The 15,449-nt window shown below is 47.0% G+C and overlaps 2 protein-coding genes across 9 annotated transcripts in view; one reads left to right on the forward strand and one right to left on the reverse strand.

Moving 5' to 3' along the window:
• Positions 1 to 9,321, forward strand: part of LOC6583490 (IQ motif and SEC7 domain-containing protein 1) — a 39,003-nt gene extending 29,682 nt beyond the window's left edge. For 4 of the 6 annotated variants that reach the window (XM_002009122.4, XM_015162884.3, XM_015162885.3 and 1 more), the window contains 5 exons: positions 2,966 to 3,484; positions 5,522 to 6,015; positions 6,135 to 7,366; positions 7,433 to 8,267; positions 8,335 to 9,321. In XM_002009122.4, coding sequence (XP_002009158.2) covers positions 2,966 to 3,484; positions 5,522 to 6,015; positions 6,135 to 7,366; positions 7,433 to 8,267; positions 8,335 to 8,849 — 3,595 coding nt within the window. In that variant the 3' untranslated portion in view covers positions 8,850 to 9,321. Of the gene's footprint in view, positions 1 to 2,730; positions 2,862 to 2,965; positions 3,485 to 5,521; positions 6,016 to 6,134; positions 7,367 to 7,432; positions 8,268 to 8,334 lie in introns of those variants that run through there. The other 2 variants (XM_032730971.2, XM_015162886.3) reach the window with 2 other exon arrangements.
• A 656-nt stretch (positions 9,322 to 9,977) lies between these two features.
• LOC6583491 overlaps positions 9,978 to 15,449 on the reverse strand; it is a 68,940-nt gene continuing 63,468 nt past the window's right edge. Inside the window, exons 1-6 of one of the 3 annotated variants that reach the window (XM_044009460.1) lie at positions 14,768 to 14,829; positions 14,329 to 14,587; positions 13,996 to 14,252; positions 13,123 to 13,350; positions 12,901 to 13,052; positions 9,978 to 12,842 (exon numbers count right to left, since the gene is read on the reverse strand). In XM_044009460.1, the coding sequence (XP_043865395.1) occupies positions 10,812 to 12,842; positions 12,901 to 13,052; positions 13,123 to 13,350; positions 13,996 to 14,252; positions 14,329 to 14,507 (2,847 nt within the window). In that variant the 5' untranslated portion in view covers positions 14,508 to 14,587; positions 14,768 to 14,829 and the 3' untranslated portion in view covers positions 9,978 to 10,811. Of the gene's footprint in view, positions 12,843 to 12,900; positions 13,053 to 13,118; positions 13,351 to 13,995; positions 14,253 to 14,328; positions 14,588 to 14,767; positions 14,830 to 15,449 lie in introns of those variants that run through there. The other 2 variants (XM_002009123.4, XM_044009461.1) reach the window with 2 other exon arrangements.

A 15,449-nucleotide genomic window follows, 5' to 3' on the forward strand; every position in this document is an offset into this window, starting at 1 on the left:
AATTATCGTGCACATTAACATTGCATACCTTTAGGCTGTAGAGGTAATGTAATGTTTTGATAATTTCAGAGCTCTATTAGCTAACCTTTTGTTGACATGTGTGAAATAAGAATTTGGTTTATTCATAGAGCAAAGCAAATAAAAACAATTTCTATTTCGGACGTATTTTTGATAAGATTAAAAGTCAAATCTAATCTCAAATATGTTTATAAAATTCCCACTGATAAGTGCAAATTGTTTTTCACACGACTTGACCCCACAATTTATTATTTATTATTAATATATGTATTTGTGATAAATCATGTATAGAGCTGCCATGGGTGTCCACTTCAGTGTGAAGCAATGTGACATACATGTTATGCCACCCGATGCGTTCGTCTAGCAGCTGTCTGTCTGTCCGATTATCATCTGTCTGTCTATCTGTCTGTCTGTCTATCTGTCTGTTTGTTGTTTTTGACTAGGGCACACTCCATAAGGCATAAGTTCTGAATAGAACACTAATGTAAAATCAATAACAATTACGGTTGCGCTTTAGCGAAAGGCAAAAGGCGGCCGCCGCGGCCGTTGCGGCTCACGCCAGGCGGAGTCGCCGACAGCGTCCGACAGAGGCGACACTTGTTGCATATTAAGCAGGCAGCGAGGAAGTGTGTGCGGCGGCAAGAGGAAGTGGCCCCGGGGCCAACAACAAATTAAAAACTTTGGCTCGCGAGCAAAGCGCTGCCGAGGGTTTGTTTGTGACGTCGCAAGCAGACACAGATACAAACACTCAGATACAGATACAGCTACAGCTAAAAAGACAGCGACAGCTATGCCCCTGGCAAACAAACAGCTGGACTCATGTGCAACGGCAAACAATTAGGGAAGACGTGTGGCAGATGTTTCTCGCTTGGCCTCAATTTACAAGGCAGGACTCTTGAGCTGCGCACTTAAATCGTGGACGAGCCATGCGACAGAGACAGCCTGAGTGAGAGAAAGAGGCAGATAGCGCGTCAAGTTGCTGTTGCTGTTGCCTGGCAACACTAACAACAAGTTGTGGTTGTTGTTGTTGTCAGGCAGGTAGAAAAACCTGCGCTAAGGACAATCCGAAATGAACGCCAGGTGCATTTGGGAAGCAAATCGTATTGTACGTGTTCCTGCTCCTCTCGTTATCCTGCCAACCGGTTCCTGCTGCCTGGGTGCGAATTGCAGCTGTTCTCCGTTCAGGTTTTGGCTTAGCCAAAGAAAACACAGCTAGATCACTAGAAGAAACATATTAGGCCACCAACTGGGCTCCGATTTGAAGCGGTGTGCAGACGCAGCTATACGAAAAACATAATCAATGATTTAAGCCCTGCAATGCAAATCGATTTAAGATTCAATTATTGAGCGACTGCAACTGTAACTGAGCTGAAGTTTTTTTTTTTTTTTTTTTTTTTTTTGAGTCGGTCTAATTGAAAAGAATCAAGATATTTTATTGTTTATTATTGTTAGTTTCATTCTGAGATTTTTAGAAATGTAAATCAAAGTCAAAAAATTGTAAAATAAGTCTATCGTTGGTCGTGGAACATAAGCATATGAAATATAAGATATACAGAAATTATATGATATATATGATTGATTTAAATTTAAAGAAATCCCAGAATGAATGAAACTAAAAAGTAAAATAATAATTTATTCTGGAATTACAATTATGGGAAAGAGTTACAACTTTGATTTCTATAATAACATTCATCGGACTGCATCTATATCTATACCTATATATATCTATATCTATATCTATATCTATATCTATATCTATATCTATATCTATATCTATATCTATATCTATATCTATATCTATATCTATATCTATATCTATATCTATATCTATATCTATATATCTATATCTATATCTATATCTATAACTATATCATTTATATTTATCTATATTCCAATAATTGTGATAAATCACGAATATGCTAAGACTCTCCTCAACTGCAAGCCAATATATTATTACTTTCTAATTTCCGCTTGTACTTGTTGAATATTTCTTTCAATTCACATGGAACTCGAATAAATTCATGTCATCTGTCGCCAGATTTCTTCAAATAATTCACACTTTCTAATAAGTGGTGCGGGGTCTAGGGGAATTTTCCTTCGTTTGTGTTTGTCATCGTTAGCTAATCATTTCCTTAACTTTTACTCCAGTGGAAGATATCCTGATCCGATCCATATGCCATATGGCATTTCGTTTTCAAATCTTTCGCCCTCACCTCACTCTGTGCCTTTGAGATCTCCCTCTCATTTTCTGGGCCTTTGTGTCGTGGATCCTTTTACGCTTAGGATGTTCCCTTTGTTGTCTGCTCGTATTGTCTATGGCTTCGCAAGGGTAGCAATTGTTTTCTGAGCACAGACAAAACAGATGCATTTTTTGGATGCGTAGGCAGCTGATACCCACACACACACAAACACACGCACACACAGAGGCATTCAGGCGAAACACGTTTCTGAGTCGTTGGTTCGAGCAGCTTGCAGAGCTCTGGGCAGACGCTCGGTTTAGTTGAAACGCGAACGTTGCTGGACGACGACGTGATCATCCGGCTCATCGAAATGCTTGAGCGGTGCTTCCTACGTTCGGTCTAACCGAAAGAAATAACTGAACAAAATTAAAAGAAACACGAGAAACGAAATTGAATTTGAATTTGAATCTGAATAAAATTAAAATAATTTAATACAACTGAAATTGTTTTTATATGTGAATATTCACCGCCTATAACTGTGTTTGGTTTACATCTGTGCGTGTGTTTTTGTGTGTGTCTCCGGGTATTTTTCTATTCAAGACTTAAGATCGTAGAATTAGTCAAAATGATAATTTGCATTTCTGGTTTTATAATTGGCGAAAGGTATGCAGCGATCCATTATACTTAACATAAGTCTCAAATGAAAGTTCTGTTCAAAGTCTTGTAATCCGTACTTACGCAACCCTCTCCCTTGCGCATCCTTGCAGCTTTCCCCAGAAGAGCATCGAGCGCAGTGGCTCCACACAATACGATCTGGCCGGAGCGCCAGTGGGAGCGCACGGCTCCGGCACAGCGACCGACGGCGTCGGTGGATATGTCTACCTACAGAACCACTATGCCGCTGGCGGCGGTCACAACTCCGCCACGACTATCAACTATCCCGCGCCGCAGCACCCGCAGATGATCTACCAGATCCAGCAGTATCCCACGTGCCATCAGCAACAGCAGCAGCAACAGCACCAGCAGCAGCAGCACTACATGCAGGTGCAGGCGGCACCGCCGGGCAGTGGGCACTACCACCACCACAACCACCACCTGCTGAACGGCCATGGGCACCACCACCACCACGGCGGGGCCGTCGTCATCGCCGGCAGCGGCGTGGGCACCGGAGCAGGAGGAGCCGGCGCAATCGTGCTGCAGCAGCAGCAACAGCAGCAGAACATGCACAAGAAGAACTCCATACGGAATGGCGGGGATGTGCTGAAGCGCACGCGCGCCCAGTCCGCGTAAGTGTGACTCAATAAGTAATAGACGATAAGAACTAGATACGGGGTAAGACAGAAGAAGAAGAAGCAGCTATCAGAGCTGCCCAACAGGTGGGCAGTGGCTCGCTGGGGACACCTTGGCTAACCAAATGAACTTGGACTTTGCACTGCGCCCAAGTGACTTGATAAGAGATAAAGGCCTGGTATCCAAGATTAGGCCCTGAGGCACGATAACAACCTGGGCACATGGGGCGCATGTAAATGTTTGCAAAAGCGACGCAGCTGACAGCTGACTCTGACTTGAGAGGGTAGCCCCCAGGGTCCCAGGCCCCAAGACCCCAGACCCCAGACCCAGTTGCGAGTCAAGAAGTGCGGAGTAAACACTTTCCAGCTGTTTTACAACTGATAAGGGAACACAGAGTATAGGTGATATCTCCGATAAAAGCAAAACTTTGATTCAATTTCAAATGAAAGGAATGGAGAATTCTATTACTTTTGTAGGATAGTCTTTTCTTGAACAATATGAGAATTATAAGAAGAAGAATAAGAATTATAACATACAATATAAACATATTTTTTTCTTTTCTTGTCTAGTTAGGAAAATGTTTAAATTCATTTTCTTTAAATTTAATAAAATTAACATATTTTAAATTTAAAGAAAATGGGACAACTATAAGAATATTTTCTGTTGGTAAACAAGAAGAATAAGAATATTAATTATTGATATACACACAAATCAATAAATAATATGCTTATAATTAAGTTTTGTGTATACTCGATAAAGATAATATATGAAAATAAACGCCGGCAAGTCTGTATTTATTTGAAAACAGCTTCAATTATTTATTTGATTAGATTACAATTGCATATTCTCTGTTAATTCCTTTAATACTTTTTCAAGTATCAAATACTCTGAACCATCTATCAAATTATCAAAATTCAGCCATATTTTTGAATTTTTGTGTTCAATGCAATAATCTACCCAGAAAATCTTAATTGACTTGATGAAACCAAAGTAAAATGTTTGTTAGTAATAATAAAATGGGATAATAAACTATCTCTAGGCAGGATACACGAGATTGTTGCGTCCATTATGACATACGATTAGTCTGCAAGTGGGTAGATCCACTCATCGGTAATATATTGAATGTGTATAATATTTGGGGTCTGCCACGCCTTCTTCTGTCTGTTGCTTTATACTTTATACTCCCACTTGACATATTCAATGGGTTCGGGTTATAAAAATCTAAAGATCCGTTCTAGACTTTTGACGAAATTTTTATTGAATTTCTCTTATCAATTTGTCTCGAGCTTCCGTAGGCACAATAGAGCTTTTATAAAGAGCTTTTGGTTCAAAGAACGATCTAGACTAAATAATTGCTCAAATGATAACGGGTTTTTAGCAAATATTTAAGATAGGGAGAGGGAGAGAGAGATAGATAGATAGAGAGAGAGAGAGAGAGACTGACTAATAACAATCTCGTTGCTAAATACATTTTAGGCAAAATGTAAAAATGGCTGAAATAGATTGGTTTTCTGATCCCGAGTGGATCATAGCCGCGCCTAAAATCCCGTTTCAGGTTCATTAGGCATTTGTTTATTAAAGTCTCGGTTCGGTTATATTTTATGCTAGAATTCTGAATGAGAAATGGCAGACTTTTAAACAGACCTAACTGTGCATTCGCATGACTTGGAGCTGACTCCGATATCGGCCAAGATCGAAATGAAAATTTTGGGGAATTGTTTTATGTTTTTACGGCAATACGCAAATTCGCCGTCGCTCCCTTGGCCTGGCTCGCTGCTCGTGGCAACATTTTAATCAGGTCGACAGCTCGCGCTGTATTTTAAAGATACACACACACACACACACACACACACACGCGCGCGTCTCAAACAAACTGCGCTATCTTATCAAATGGCTGCGACTTGCGGCAGTGGTGCGCAAATGCTCCCAGTCTAGCGACACGCCTTGGCGCAGATTCTCGAATTGCTGTTTTAGCGTAGTGTCTATTTGCCCATTGCTAGACTTGACTAATTGAGAATTGGATTGCTCTGCAGGTACGAGCTATCGCAGGATCTGCTGGACAAACAGATCGAGCTGCTGGAGCGCAAGTACGGCGGCGTGCGGGCCCGCAATGCGGCAGTCACCATTCAGCGCGCCTTCCGACACTACATGATGGTCAAGAAGTTCGCCTCGATCACGGCCATGGCCAAGGCCGAGAAGCGCCTCAGTCGCCGCATGGTGGTCACCGCCTCCAGCATGACCCTGGCCGAGGAGAGCGCCTCCGCAAATGCCTCTTTATCCTCTGCCTATGGCAGTGCCACAGAATCTCAGCTAGAGCAGCTGCAGCAGCAGCAGCAGCAACAACAACAACAGCAACAACAACAGCAGCAGCAGCAACAGACGGGACAGCATCAGCCACGTGTGACCATAATGGCGGGCCCGCCAGGTGCCGCCTCGCCCGGACTCTCGCGGACGCCCCCAACGCGCTCGCTCTCGATGCGCGAGCGGCGCCAGCTGGACTGCAGTCCCATTCCTCGCAGTCAGTCGGGTGAGTTTGATTTTGAGTTTGAGTCTCGCTTTGAGTTTTGAGCCAAATCAGTTGTCAATTAGTATACTGCTTGGGAAAGCCATTAGACAGCGCTAACCGACATTCCTTTTGCAACGCAGGCGCCTCACCCGTGTCCATTGGCAGCTCCACAACCTCCGTGTCCGGCCTGGCCTCGCATCCGCACGTCAACCTGCTGCACGCCGCCGAGCCGCACTACTACAATGCGCAGGCGATGCCGACAGCCGCCGCGTACTACACCAGCTACCACGGGTCGCCGCACGAGCTCAGCTACGCCAGCTCGGCGGACACCTCGCTGAATGCCTCCTGGGTGAACACCAGCGGCCACTCGCCGCACACGCCCTACTACTCGGCGGCGCAGATCTACATGCGGCCCAAGGGCGGCAGCACCACGCCGACGCCCAGCTGCGGCAGCCAGGGCAGCGGAAGCGGCAAGAAGGTGCCGCCAGAGGTGCCCAAGCGCACGTCCTCGATCACGGCCCAGCAGCAGAGCCAGCTGCTGATGATGCAGCGGCAGACGCCGCCGCCGCCCTCGCTGCTGCGCACCAACGGGCTCTGCAAGACAGCCGAGAACGGCAGCCTAACGTCCGTGCAGAGCTCCGGCTCGGACTCGAGCATCACCTCGGCGGAGCGCAACATCAACAGCGACCTGGGCTCCGACCGCAGCAACTCCCCGCACACCTGGAAGCGCGGCACGGCGCTCAACAGCTCGCAGCAGTTCTCCACGCACTCGGCGGACTCCGTGGGCGCCGCCGGCCAACTGCAGGTGGTGGTGGCAGCGGCCACCGCACCGGGCGGCGTGCCGCCCACAGATGACCACGCCATCTCCTCGCACACCAGCGCCGCCCAGTACGAGCAGCACGAGCAGCAGCAGCACGAACAGCAGCAGCTGCAGGCGGCGGCCGCCGCGGCGGGCGTGCCCCCCAACTACAAGATGTCGGAGACGATACGCAAGCGGCAGTACCGCGTGGGGCTCAATCTGTTCAACAAGAAGCCGGAGAAGGGCATCACGTACTTGATCCGGCGCGGATTCCTGGAGAACACGCCGCAGGGCGTCGCCCGCTTCCTGATCACGCGCAAGGGCCTCTCGCGGCAGATGATTGGAGAGTATCTGGGCAATCTGCAGAACCAGTTCAACATGGCGGTGCTCAGCTGCTTCGCCATGGAGCTGGACCTGTCCGGGCGGCAGGTGGACGTGGCGCTGCGCAAGTTCCAGGCCTACTTCCGCATGCCCGGCGAGGCGCAGAAGATTGAGCGGCTGATGGAGGTCTTCTCGCAGCGCTACTGCGAGTGCAATCCGGACATTGTGGGGCGGCTGAGGTCATCCGATACGGTAAGTCAAATGTGGATATGCGAGTGCTCGCTCCTCTTTACTTAGCCCTCGTATTGCTCCTTGCAGATCTTTGTGCTGGCTTTCGCCATCATCATGCTGAACACGGATCTGCATACGCCCAACCTGAAGCCGGAGCGGCGCATGCGCGTCGAGGACTTCATCAAGAACTTGCGCGGCATCGATGACTGCCACGACATAGACAGGGACATGCTGGTCGGCATCTTCGAGCGCGTCAAGTCGGATGAGTTCAAGCCAGGCAGCGACCACGTGACCCAGGTAATGAAGGTCCAGGCCACCATAGTGGGCAAGAAGCCGAATCTGGCCCTGCCCCATCGACGGCTCGTCTGCTACTGTCGGCTGTACGAGATACCCGACGTGAACAAGAAGGAGCGACCTGGCGTGCACCAGCGCGAGGTGTTCCTGTTCAACGATCTGCTGGTCATTACCAAAATCTTTAGCAAGAAGAAGACCTCCGTGACGTACACGTTCCGCAACAGCTTCCCGCTCTGCGGCGCCGTGGTCAGCTTGCTGGACTTGCCGAACTATCCGTTCTGCATTCAGCTTTCCCAGAAGGTGGACGGCAAGATCCTAATCACCTTCAATGCGCGCAACGAGCACGATCGCTGCAAGTTCGCCGAGGATCTCAAGGAGTCCATCAGTGAAATGGACGAAATGGAAGCGCTGCGCATTGAAGCCGAACTCGAGCGGCAGAAATCGGCGCGCAATCGCGCCACCGGCAGCGCGGACAACCGCGACAGCGGCGTGGCCGATGTCGAGGTCTGCCCATGTCCCTATCAGCCCGGCACTCAGGCGGCCGGCGAGCAGGCGTCCAGCTCTACGGACTCCAATCAGCTGAAGCGGAGCGCCCTCAGCAACAGTCTGCTGGACATGCATGAGCAATGTAAGCGACCTTTGTTGATTTTCTGTCTAATTAACTTGTTGCTAATCTGTGTCTAATCCCCCTCCAGTTGGCAACGAGAAGCCCCAGCGGCGTGGCAGCGTCGGCTCCCTGGACAGCGGCATGAGCATCTCATTCCAGTCGACAACCACGTCGAGTGCGTCGAGGGAGAACGCGGCCGCCATCGCAGCTGCCGCCAACGCGGCCAATGCGGCCTCGAAAATCCGCTTCAACCTGCAGGCCACCACCAGCAACGTCTATGCCGCGCCTGGCATGCAGGCCTACACGCACGCCAACTTCGTGCAGCAGTCGCAGGCGGCTTACATGCTGCAGCAGCAGCAAATGATTCAACAGCAGCAGGTGGCGCAGGCTCAGATGCAGGCGCACGCTCAAGCTCAGGCTCAGGCACAGGCACAGGCACAGGCCCAAGCACAGGCGCAAGCACAGGCCCAAGCACAAGCTCAAGCACAAGCGCAAGCACAGGCGCAGTCGCAGGCACAGCCAGGACCTGTGGTAATGGGACGTATACCAGGACGAGAGCGCAAGGCATCGCGGTCAGATGACTCGCGCTCCACAGAAGTCTAAATATGGCGCAGTATTTGTATATTCAGTTTAAATATATATATATAGATACGCATTCTACATATATATATAAATATATATATGTATATATCTGAAGCATACGCGTAAATTGAAATTTGTATGATCCGATACGAACCGAACCGAATCGAACCGAAAGCCATTTTTAAGCACACCTAACACCTAACAAAACAGCAGCTACAATATGAATTCTTAATGTTCCTTCGTTCTCTGCTAATATTATTGTACATAAACTGCATATTTGTCTATTAACGCGATTGAAATGCGACTTAAGTAAGTTTTCAAAACTAATTGTACATATTTAACAACATTTATCAACAATTTATATATATACGTACATTTATCTCTAACTAATCATTTCAAATACCCTCTATGATCGTCGCAGACTCGTGTCCACGATCAGTTAGCTAATAACAGAAGAAAAACCAATTTTTGAAATACATTTTCAGCAAGTAGATCCCTTTTGCTAGCGTACTAGTGTTTTCTTTTGTATTTAATCCCCTTTCTATCTAAAACATTATACGATAAACTTAAACACGTAATTTTAATACTAAAACAATCCACGATAAGTTGCGCTTTGTATATTACTTATTTCTTATACCATAATTAAGTTCGTGTAACTTAAAACCATCGTAAATCGATATACATATATATAAATACATATATATATATACCGCGTGTGTGTGTATATAACATGAATATTAACTTAAAAGCAATTAGCTATAATTATTCATATTTATAGAGCCAAAACTACCCAAAATCTAAAATATTAAATAATAATATATAATATAATAATAAATCGCAAAAGTGTATGAAAAACCAACCCGGATATATAAATATATATAAATATAAATATGTGAAAAAGAAAAGACTTAAAAATTTAAATAAATGAACAGAAATAATACCAAATTTTAGGTGTTTCATTTAAGATTTATGACTACTTTAATGGCCAGATTTTACAAAACCACTCCCAACTGAGATATTTAGCTTTAGATTTCGAAGAGTAAATAGTCGAATCTGTTGCCTAAGGGCATTATGACTGCATCCATTTAGTCGATGCTCCTGATGAAGGTATTATAATATTGAATTGAAATAATAAATAAAACCATTTCATTTATATAAATTTGTATATTTCATATTTATTAGTGATTTCAACTTATTTATATTATTGCTGACTCTACTAATTAAGGCCTTGTACAAAATTATTGTATTTCTGTTGTAGGTGCTAAATTCTATATTCGTAGTAGATTCCTATAATGGGTATGTGTGTGTGTAGAAGGGTGTGTATACGTGTGTGTATGTGAGTTCGTATCATATGTAGAATAGGGTTGCTTTATAGGCATGTTAGTCTAAATATTTATTGCTTTAAACAAATATACAAAAACTAAAAATTAGGGGGATTCCAATCTAGTGGAGTGAACTATTATTGAATAACTTTACAATCAAGTAGGGAAAACGAAAAGGCTGGGAGGTGAGCGTTGATCTCTACTTATAATAAATTGCACTTGCAAACTCTGTCAGATGCATTCGGATGATTCGCGAGTGCTATGGGGTGCTCGTTGTGGCTGGGATCCAAAGTATAAACATTAAAATTAAACTAAACGTATTTTGGCACTGTAAATAAAAAATTGCTTCCGATTTATAAGAAAATTCGTAAAACCTAAAAACGAGTGCAGACAGAAATAAAATGAAATTAGAAAGAGAAAAGAATTATAATTGTTACTACGAAACGGAAACAAAAGCATTTCAAATAACCCATATTCGATAATCGATAATAAATTACAGAGATTGATTTTATAAATTCAATTCAATTTTGCTTGCTGCTGCTCGTCTAAGGTTTCGTTTGATTATGCTAAGATGAAGCGGGCTCCTAGTCCAACAGAGCTGCTCTGTTGACCGGAGGCGCCTGAACTACTCTCTCTACATCTTTCCCTCTGATATCTCTAGCTAGACCATGCCAAAGTCCGTGCACACGGTGGGGGCTGTTGTTGCCGCTGCCGCTGTTGTCGTCTGGTTATTCTGTTGCTTTTCCTGGGCATTGCTGGCCGCCACTGCAGCTGCCGCCGCCGCCGCCATATTCAGCTCCACGAGCGTGTCGATGCTGTTGAGGCTCACTCCTTGCAGTATTTTGCGCGCCGCCAGCGACGTAAAATTGAAGGACAGATCTGTGAGGCTGGGGAAATTATAGAGCTCTTCGCTGCCCGTTCCCAGAACGTTGCCGATGCCATGCTGCTCCAGAGACTCCTTGGTTAGGCTCAGTCGCCTGTCCATGGCTTCCTTATCGATGGCCTTGTCATTAGCATGATCCTTCAGCGCCAGATTCGGCTCGCTGCCCAGCGGATTGCTGGACTTGTGCAGCAGATGCGCGAGCGCCAGCTCATCGCCATTCATGGTGCACTTCTGCAGCTGGCAGACAGACTCGTAGCAAAGGTTCTTCAGATCACTGCTGCTGTTCATGAGCTTGCGGTTGCTCTGCGATGGCGCCAAGTCTTTGGACTGCTTTTCATAGAAATTCAAATTGCCCACCGAGCCGGCTATTTCGAAGTCCTGGTTGGCCAAGGCAGCCAATTTCAGTGGGTGCTGCTGCTGCTCCCCACACGGCGAATTCGGCTGCGATTCATTCTTGAGCACGTTGTTCTTGTAGGCGATGCCATTGGCCAGCTGCAGGCACAGCTTGCGGTTGTTGTTCATGGTGCCCTCGTTGTTGGTGTTCTTGGCGTATTTGCCGCCATCATAGGAGGGCGTCTCAGTGGCCGTATTCTCCGGCGAGCTCTCGCTGATGAACGAAATGGAGTCGCACGTCTCCGAGTTGGCCTCCGTCTCGCTCAGCGGATGCTCGGGCACCGACTCGGGCCTAGCTGGCGTGGATGTGGCCATTGGCACAGATGCAGCTGGGGATGCAGCTGCTGCTGTCGTCTGTTTGGAGAGCGTCTTCTTGATGATCTCGCCCTTCTCATTCGTCATGGTCTCATTGTTGATGATAAACACATTCGAGTTCTCCAACATTTTGCCATTCTCCAGCGTGATCACACTCCTCACCGGCGAGTTCTGCACAAAGATCTTAGTGCTGGGTATGCTCTGGCCGCCGCCACTCGAGCTGGTGGTCACCTGCAGCGTGATGGAGTTATTGCTGTTCGAATTGGGCACTCCATTGGCGCTGCAGTTCGGGGGGTAGCTTAGCTCCTCCATTATGCGGCTGGGCGTGCTCGCCCGTTGCCTCTGCGCCTGCGCCTGCGCTTCAGCCACACGCGCTCTCATCGCCTGATGGCGCGGCGTGCCGCGGGGCGAGCCATTGAGCAGCAGTATGGAACGCGTGCTGCCATTTGTGTTTGTGGTCGGAGCCACTACAGCCGTGTTCGTGGAGCACTGTGAGTCCAGACTAGAGTGGCCGCTGGTCTTCTGGCTGAATGAAACCTTGCCGCTGTCAATGCTGGATGGGCCGCTGGCAAGCATTGACGTCTTGCAGGACTCCAGACTGGAGGGCCCGCTGCTCTGCAGACTGCGGTAGGCCGTCTTGTTGTCTGAGCAGCCATTCATCACGATCAGTCCATCCGTCTGCCGTTTGCCCGACGAGGCGGACTTCAGCGTCGAGGAGCGAGCCGGCGAGCTCTCGAAGATGTGCTTGCCGATGACCGACTTCTGCGCTGTTTTCTGCTGCATGGCTGATGGCGTTGGCGTAGCTGTGTGCAGGCGCGACAGCGTCGCCGAGGAGTGATTTATTTTGGTGTGATTGACGGCATTGCCGCTTCCGCTGCCGCCGCTGCTGGCTGGGATGGACTGAGTGGAACGAGGTAGCGAACTGCTGCAGTAGACGGGCGACCGCCGGCGTATGGGTGAGCAGTCCCTGGAGGATATCAGGAACGTCGACTCGCTGGACATGTGGCGGCGATGGCGACGCGGCAGTGTCGACGACCGCTGGCTCAGCTCGGAGCCGTCGTAGAACGTCGAATTGGAAAGCGTATGAACCGAGGGCATGTCCTGCAGCAAGAGAAAAGACTTACAATTAAAAGGTTGATTGATCGTGATGCCAACTTACGTGATCTGCGGTTTGGGTGCCCACGCTATGCAGATGGACGGCGCGCGTGTTGAACCACTCGGCGGGCGGAAACTGTGCCGAGTACGTCTCAATCTGGCGCTGCTTGGCGCGTCCGCTGCGTCGGAACAGCCGTGAGAGCAAAGATCCTTTTTCTGCAAACGTAAGAATATAATCTCTCAGATAAAGAATGTCCTTTTCAGTTGTGGCTGTGCCGCTACTTACTGGGGGATGACGAATCTGTGCTTTGGTATTCCGAGCTGCTACTGTCCGTCGTGTTGAGCGTCTGGGCATAGGTTTTGGACAGGCTGCGGGTCGAGGCGCAGCGTTGCAGGCGCTTAGATGAGCCAAAGAGCCGCAAACTGTGCCGGCGTTCCAAGCTGCGCGGCGTCGGAAATGATGCACTGCGTCGCTTGGCCGCACGCGGATATATAATCTTATCATTTGGATTACCTGTTTAGAAAGGTAATTGTACTTTAGCTTATGAATTGTTACAAATGAATTAGCTTTAAAAAGTTATCTGTAGCTCCAGCCCGACTACAGGTACCCTGTACGTCATCTAGTCAATGTTTTTATGTAGAGTCTGTGGATTGATCTAGCATACAAATATAACCATTTTAGACCTCAGCACTTTCCTGCATATTTCAATTCCTTTATCAACTTTTACCCCTACAGCGTTATCTATCAGTTCGATAAGATTTTTTACCGATAATATTAAAAGGGAAAATTAAACAAATTTTTGCAAAGAAAAAATCTGCGCACACTATTACAGGGACCTTTTAAAATGTGTTTGGCTTTTATGGGGTTAGGGATTGACGCGTTCATACCCGGGTGAACGGAAGAGGGCAGACTTAGCTTGTTGTCCTAATTAAGACTATATACCTCATTGGGTCTGCCACGTCTGCTTCTGCATGCAAAATACATTGATTCTCCATTTGGATTTAGGGCATAAATAGTCAAATAGTATACAATATTAAAGACATTTCAATTCAGGGAAATTATATCCCAAATGAACAACATTCGCCTCTCTGATTCAGTCTTCTCAATCATATGCAATAATCTCGGGTAGAACTCTAATTGACTTGGCAGTCGACTTGCCTCCGCAGATAACATCCGCCAGATTGGTTTGAATGCATTGATGCGTTAGGTCACCATCCCGTTCCGTGGATATTTCGCCGTACAGCGAGTGCAGGGCCTCCGCATTAGACATAAGCATAGTGCGTGCCTCCGGCGGAACGACGTCCTGCTGGTGCTCCTCCTCCGTCAGCTGAGAGTAGACTAGGCTGCCATTGGTGCTGTGGCCGCCATTGAGCTGGTGATGATTGCTGCGCGGACGCGACCGACTGCGACGGCGTCTGCAGAGGATTTGATAAAACGAAATGAGAGAACATTAAAGAGAATGCATGGAAACCAAATGTAGATGCTACTCACTCTGGCGTGAAGATGAAGTAACCCTTCGCCGTCTGGTAGATCTTCTGCTCCTGCATCAGCTGCGCCAGCGAGTCGTAGATGACCTCTGTGGCAGGCGTGGTCATGTGGGGGAATCGCACGCCCAGCTTGCTGCGCACGTGCTCGATGGTCGCCGATTGGCCCTCGGCGGTCAAGTCCATGATGACATCGCACAGCGCCTCGGGCAGCGGGGTGAACTGCCCCTGGACCGTCGGCGTCACAATGCAATCGTCAATGTCACCTGCAAACAGAGAGCCAAGGAGAGGCGGTCAGCATTGCCAACGTCCATAAGCTGGGCTACTTTTAAGGCTAATGACAGGCCTGGCAACTCAGCCGCATTTGGTCAGCTAAACTTGCTCGCATTTTTTGCAGCCACAGCGCACAAAATAAATAAAAGTAGAAAAAATAGAGAAAAACAAACAGTTTGGCTTTTCGGGCGGCCGGGCAGCAGCGAATGGTCAAAGCCTTGACTCCAAATGTCATTTTGGCATTTGATGTTACATCTGTCTCAATGCTGAGGTAATTAAACGGAGTGCCACACACATGCCTCGTGCAACTGAATGCCTGACTGCCTGAGTGGTGTGGCTAAGTGGTTTGCTCCACTTTTCAGCTGGGTGATGCTGTGCTGTGACCATGAACCAGCCTCTGCTTTTGCCTTTGCCTTTGTTTTTGCTTCTGCTTTTGCTTTTGCTCTCTCTCTTCAAAAGTATTTTCAGTAACATTTTCCTTGAGCTTCTTATCTCTGATTAAGCAATATTTATCTTTGCTGCTGTTGCCTTAATCTACATTCGTTCATATTCATATTTATATTATAAATTACTCATATTATTTATTTATAAATTCGTTTTATACATTCGTTATTTTATTCATAACTGTGTTTTGATTTATAATTTTGTCATTGTTTGTTAATTTTATTATCTCATTGTTACCGTTTAGCTGTTTCGTTTTTCTCATCTCTCTTCAAAATATTTTGAATATTGTGCAATCCTTGCCGTCTATAGCTCTTCTCCCAAATTGCTATATATTTTTATTTTCCCCAAGGCGATTCAAAGTGCTTTAATTAAGGAATTTTACTTTACGATTTCTGCTTTTCTCTCCATCTC

This window comes from Drosophila mojavensis, unplaced genomic scaffold, assembly GCF_018153725.1.
Source record: "Drosophila mojavensis isolate 15081-1352.22 unplaced genomic scaffold, ASM1815372v1 contig_74, whole genome shotgun sequence".
In the NCBI taxonomy this organism is placed as follows: domain Eukaryota; kingdom Metazoa; phylum Arthropoda; class Insecta; order Diptera; family Drosophilidae; genus Drosophila; species Drosophila mojavensis.